The sequence below is a fragment of the Berghia stephanieae genome, chromosome 5 (genome assembly GCF_034508935.2).
Source record: "Berghia stephanieae isolate SIO BIC M18660-M18661 chromosome 5, UCSD_Bste_1.3, whole genome shotgun sequence".
NCBI classification, from domain to species: Eukaryota; Metazoa; Mollusca; class Gastropoda; order Nudibranchia; family Aeolidiidae; genus Berghia; species Berghia stephanieae.
Genome location: NC_088364.1, coordinates 63,980,500 through 63,986,790, shown reverse-complemented (window position 1 = coordinate 63,986,790; position 6,291 = coordinate 63,980,500). Strand labels below are relative to the sequence as shown.

Genomic DNA, 6,291 nt, shown 5'->3' with positions numbered 1-6,291 from the left:
ACAAACAACCCATCAGATAGTGCGAGCGGGACTATGGCGGTACCTTTTGTTGTCATAAAAATGTGACGGTGATAAGTTGGTTAGTCGTGCCAATGTGTGGTGCTGGGCACTATTCGTTATTTGGAACTATCGGGTTTTACTGTGTACTTCAAAGAAAAAAAAATCATTAGGCAATTCTAATCATAAGAATAATGTGGTTGTCGTCCTTTTATTAATTGTGCTTCATGTTTAAAATGTTTATAATTGCGTGCCTGAGATTTGTCACTAAATATTAAAGCCTACAAAACATGGATGATGCAATTATGTTTTTCTCTTAAATGACTTTTTTATTTCTAAAAAAGGGCATAGATGAAAGTTAAATATTATAATAAATATTATTATATGTTAATATTTATATGGCGATTACGGTAAGAGTTTATTTTTTAACCTGGAAAATCTCAGTATCGAGTACTATTCGATATTGTATCGTTTAGCGCCCATCCATACAAATCAGACTACCTTACATGGGATTGAAATAAAACGCGCGACCCGGTGAGCTGTCGCCCACTTCAGTTTAATTTATTGATTCAGCGGGTGGTGCGTGAACGATACATACGTTTTGTCAGCGTGAAATTTTCGAGTTATTAGTTTTCAAAGCATCCCTGCAGTTACACTTACTCCGAATAAACGCCCGTTTCGTCGACAACCTCATAAACAATACAGTTATATTTACTAGGAGTGAAATGGGTTTTAAAGATATATGCTGCTGCCTTGTAAGTAAATGTGTACTTGTTCATCTCTAAATAAACATTGAATTCAACACCTATAGAACTTTCAACACACTGATAGTTTGACACAGCTAATAATTTACTCACCAAAATTTGCATGCAACATTGATTGTTTTTGAAAATATTATATCAATTAAAAAAAAAAGTTTTTCACGAAACTTCAATTTTCCGGACGCACCTTGATAATTTTTTCATCTTTTTTCGCAATATTCCCCTGGATTGAATTTTCATTGTTAATTAAACTACGTAATTATTAGAGAAACTTAACCATTTCTCATGATGACCAATAACGGGACATTCGAAATTGAACCAAACTCTGATACTTCTCGACAGACAAACGTCGTGTCGGACAGGGATCCACTCATCAAGAAGGACAATTCCTTTGAGGGTGGCGTCTTCAGAGGCCTCATCCAACCCTGCATTGCTGAATTCCTGGCCACAACCCTCTTCGTCTTCATTGGAACAATGAGTGTCAATAATGGGAACCCGATCTCCATTTCTTTAGCTCACGGTTTCGCCATTATCCTGCTGGTCGCTGTCGCAGCTCCTATCAGGTAAGAATATATATATTTTTTAAAAACTATATATTATTATTATTATTATTATTATTATTATTATTATTATTATTATTATTGGATTGTAAATAACTATTTTTTGTGATTCGTCGCCCTAAAATGTTTTCTTATAGTCGGTTTCTTACTGTGGTTTAGTGGTATGGCACTCGCGTTCGGATCGGAAGGTACATGGTTCGAGTACGCTCTGGGGGCGGCGCATAGTTATTTTAGTCATTGAAAAAGGCTCTTTACTCACATTCTTTCAACATACTCAGGTGTAAAATGAGTACCTGACCATTAGCAGCGTTTTTTCTGAACAATTGTAATATCACCTATCAGGCGTCTTGCCTTGTCCAACACGTTAAGTGTTGCTGTTGGCTAGGGATTCCGTTGATAGCGCCTTGAGCACGTTCAGTAGTGGATATTGCGCTATATAAAAGTTAAAGCTATTTCGGGATGGTGAAAATGCTAAAAGGGATCATGAAGTTTACATGGCCATTGTGACCAACTGTCTCAAAACGGTGATATGCCACGGTGCCTTTTTATGTATAACATTATAGTATTTAATCTATGTGCGAAGCATTTTTTTCCCAAAATTCCTATGTCGGTGAAAAGCCTTAAAGGGCTTACTGATTCCCAAAATTCCTATGTCGGTGAAAAGCCTTAAAGGGCTTACTGATTTTAAATCAGATTTTTTGAATAAAATATACATTATTTTTTTTTCTAATTATTATTTTTATATTTTGTTGTCCTTGTTTATAGTTGTTGTTATGTACAAAAGATGTATGCATGATATGGATTTTTTTACCGTCAATAAATCATGTATTTATTCATTCATTCATTCATCCGTATGGCGACTAACATTGAGGTTCACTTAACCCAGACCTAATCAAGTTAAAGTTAATCCAATTTGCCGTCATTAAACAGAACAAAAAGAAAACCACATACCTTATCGTTTTTACCCACGTTTACACATATGCAGGTCTGATATCCGAACCTACTTATGGGCCTAGTTTAGCACTGTTATAATGGACAATTCTTTTGTGCAATTTTTGAGATTTCCATTACAACAATGAGCCCATAATGAGATGCGTTATCAGAACTGAAAATAAATGCACGTCAGTTTTTACCATCCAATAGAGCCGTACTTTGAAACATTTATTTAAAATTAAAGGCACAATACTCGCCCTTCAAATATCGTCACTTAAAATGAATCTTAATCTTGGCAAAAAAAAAAAATAAATAAATACAAAAACTCCAACTCATGTGGTGTTGAGGAGACCAATTTTCGACCAAATTCTGTCCAATAGGTTTCAACAGTCGTGACGTCACTTCCCTCGTGATGACGCATATTGACTTAGTAACTACCTGGATACCTGGATACCTCTGTATAGAGCTTTTAGACTTGGTGTAGTCTCCTTCGCTCCTCCTCATCTATTAATGATTGGACCAATTTTTATAATTGAACTTGTTTCCTAGGGTGTTGCTTATCTCCAACTCTGCTTTGAATTTATTCAAATTTTTTGCTGATACTGTGGTTTCTTGTAGTTTATTCCAGTTATTTACAATTCTAGATGAAAAAAAGTTCCTTCTTTCATTTGTTTTAAAACGTTCTTTTTTCAGTTTCTTGCTGTTTCCTCGTGTCTGAATGTTCTTGTTTGGTTTAAGGAATCCTGCCTCTACCCTGTCTATTCCCTTTACTATTTTATATGTTTGGATCATATCTCCCCTTCTTCTCCTGTAATCTAAGGTCGGGAGATTTAATTCTTTCAATCTCTCACAGTATGTTTTGTCTTTCAGGTGTGTGATAAGTTTTGTTGCTCTCCTTTGCACTCTTTCCAAACAGTCTTTGTCTCCCTCAAACTTCGGATACCATATGCAGTTAGCATATTCCAGCTTTGATCTAACCATAGTCTTGTAGATGGTAGTCATGTGTTTTGTTTTCAGATTCTTGAAATTTCGTTTCACTATTCCGAGTGTTTTACTAGCCTTAGATTGAACATCTTTAATTTGCTTCTAGTTCTAAACTATCGGAACAATGCCGCCGCCCTTATGAAATACTTCTCCGACGAGCATAAAAGTGAGGAGAAAAACATTATAAATCTGAACGTGTTTTGACTTTTATACATACTGATCACATGACATGTGGAAAAGTTCTAGCCAGCATGAAGAATAAAAAGTACCGATTTTCTTTGTTTAGAACCAAGCTGCTCGTTGCTGGGCGGACGTGATGTCAGACTATTGAATCCTATTATTGGTGACCTATTGATAATTTCAAAGAACAAAACATGAAGGAGTATTGGATGGGGTTCCCGACCTCAAATAGTTAGCATGGAGGCACTTACTGTGTCTTCTATCCCCCTATATCTGTTTTCCAATTTGCCTTCTGTTATGTCTTGTTTTTGTCCTGACCCTGGCCGGAGTCCTTGGCTGGGAGGGAAACTGTCGAATGTATAGTTATATTTTTGGGAGATGGTATTTTTCCCCTGTAAATCATCTTTCTATTATGTACTGTTATTTTCTTTTAATGTTTAACATATGATTTGCTAACATTTGAGAATATTCCTCTTAGTGGGATCTTGTGCTGGTGTATGGGTGAAACTTCTAGGTGATCTCAAACTAAGTACACTGATAATGTGCTCTTAGAATCTACATCTGTTCCCTATTTGAACAATTCCTCTTTGTCTTACTTTTTCCTCAATTCCGTTTAATTGTACAGCTATAATATTTTTACTATCCAATTTTCTTTCTTTTTACTGGCACTGACATGACCTAACTTGTTGCAAGCGCCGCAAAACCCTTGAAACAAACCAAAAAAAAATAGGAGTAGTTTTTCAATATTTTATTAGTTGCGTGATTCTGTGTTTCGTTTACACATAAATATAAACGTACGTGGATAATTCAAAATGATGTGATAACAGAGTGTGTTAATTACATTTTTGTCGAAGGCAGGAATCCAAACAAAACACTGTTCCCTGGACTCATTATGATATCATTTTAGATTCAAACATTCAAATATTAAAAGCTTGTTTTCGTCATTTTGCCAAAACAGATTACAAATCAAAACAGAACTGCAATATTAACAAAATCAACACAATCATATAGAAGGACGAAGTTGACGTCACTCAACCTTTTTTTTTTTTTAGGCAGCCATTTTTATGATTAGTTCTCACTTAATTATATTAATCAGACTATAAACGTTCATTGTTACACATTTTTTTGTGTGTTCGTACCTTATATTCGACTGGCGGATCTTGTGAGTCTTTTAGCTAAAAGCATAGCATCAATTATTGTAAGTAAGCAAGAATTAAATAATGACGATCTAAATATTTTTTTCAATGTGTTCAAGTCGTTGGTCACATTGTAAAATGAATTCAAAACATCATAAAATGTGTTGACACGTTTTGAAATGTCCACAACTCATCAGTTCATTTTGTTCAGCTTGAATGCTTACAACTTCCAATGCATTTATGTAAATTACTCACAACAAACACGTGAACCATACAAGCAAACAAAAACTGAATGTGTAATCAGTGAGAACTCTTCATCCAAAGGTGTTCTAAAAACAATAACAAAGAAACTCCGTGTGTTGCTTCACTTTATTGGTTGAAAAATGAAAGAAATTTAAATTCCGAGATTAAACGTTCGCGTTCGGTTCCTGTTCGGTTCGGCAACTAAAAACGAGTGTGTTGCACTCACGTTGCTATGATAAAACAAGTGAAAAGAAAGGTCAAGTGGAGAGCAAGTCAGACCGGAGTGGAAAACGAATGCACTCAGTGTACAGTCTTTGTCTGGAAATCGTTTTATTTCGGTTGGTGGAATGGAATCAAACAGTTTCACTTACGACATAGTGGTTTTCACAATAGTAACCTGTAAAAGCGATGCGATTTGAGGTTCATGGTCAACTGGTTTGAGCACGTTTGGAAGACACGATTGCCTCATTGATGCTATGCATTTAGGTAAAATACTAACAACATTGGTCAACCAAATTAAAATATCCTAACACAAAAATGTGTGTGACCTTTAGTGTTTATAGTCTGATTGATATAATTTAGTGAGAACCAAACACTAACAGGCCACCTAAAATCATAACAAAAAGCTTAGTTCCACTCAACATCGTTCCTTCTAAACGCATTCCACCAATAAATTGAATACTCTTGGCGTTACTCGGCTCTTTGTTATTGTTTTGAGACCGCCTGTCGGGTTCTCAGAACAGTCACACTGACAGACAAGAGCTTGGCTGAGATACTCACAACATTGCCATCCGGAAATATAACGGACCAACACACAAAACGATGTGTAACCTTGGTCGTTTATAGTCTTATTAATACAGTTTAGTGAGAATTAATCAAATACGTTGGTGGAAAAAAAAAAAAAAAAAAAAACCCAAAAAACAATAACGAACACGCGAGTGACGTCATCTTCATTCTATTTATATAATTTAAATGTTTTACATATTTTGTGAGTTGATATGACACAAACGGCATGCAGAACATGTAAATATTTTACTCTAAAAGCATATCGTCATTCATCATCAGAACGATACATGGCATGTATTAAATTTGTTTTATTGGACAGATAAAATTATAGTTGATAGCAATGAAGCAGGATTAGCAGCCTTCAAGTATATTTAACTTTATCTCATAACAATGGTCCATCTGTGATACAGTTATATTATTATACATGTTTTTATCTATATTGCAATGCTCTTGTCAGTCACCTGTTACTGCTGCTGCTATTGCTCCCGCTACTATAGCTACTACTACTACTACTACTACTACTACTACTACTACTACTACTACTACTACTACTACCACCACCACTGCTACTACAACAACAACAACAACAACAACAACAACAACAACAACTACTACTACTACTACTACTACTACTACTACTACTACTACTACTACTACTACTACTACTACTACTACTACTACCACCACTACTAAAAGTTAAATGCTTTAAGA

The 6,291-nt window shown here is 35.2% G+C and overlaps 1 protein-coding gene across 2 annotated transcripts in view; it reads left to right on the top strand.

Annotated features, from left to right (window-relative positions):
* The first annotated feature begins 523 nt into the window (after window positions 1-523).
* LOC144973389 (aquaporin-8-like) overlaps window positions 524-6,291 on the top strand; it is a 49,822-nt gene continuing 44,054 nt past the window's right edge. Inside the window, exons 1-2 of one of the 2 annotated variants that reach the window (XM_078915751.1) lie at window positions 524-752; window positions 1,101-1,321. In XM_078915751.1, the coding sequence (XP_078771877.1) occupies window positions 723-752; window positions 1,101-1,321 (251 nt within the window). In that variant the 5' untranslated portion in view covers window positions 524-722. Of the gene's footprint in view, window positions 753-907; window positions 1,322-6,291 lie in introns of those variants that run through there. The other variant, XM_078915750.1, reaches the window with a different exon arrangement.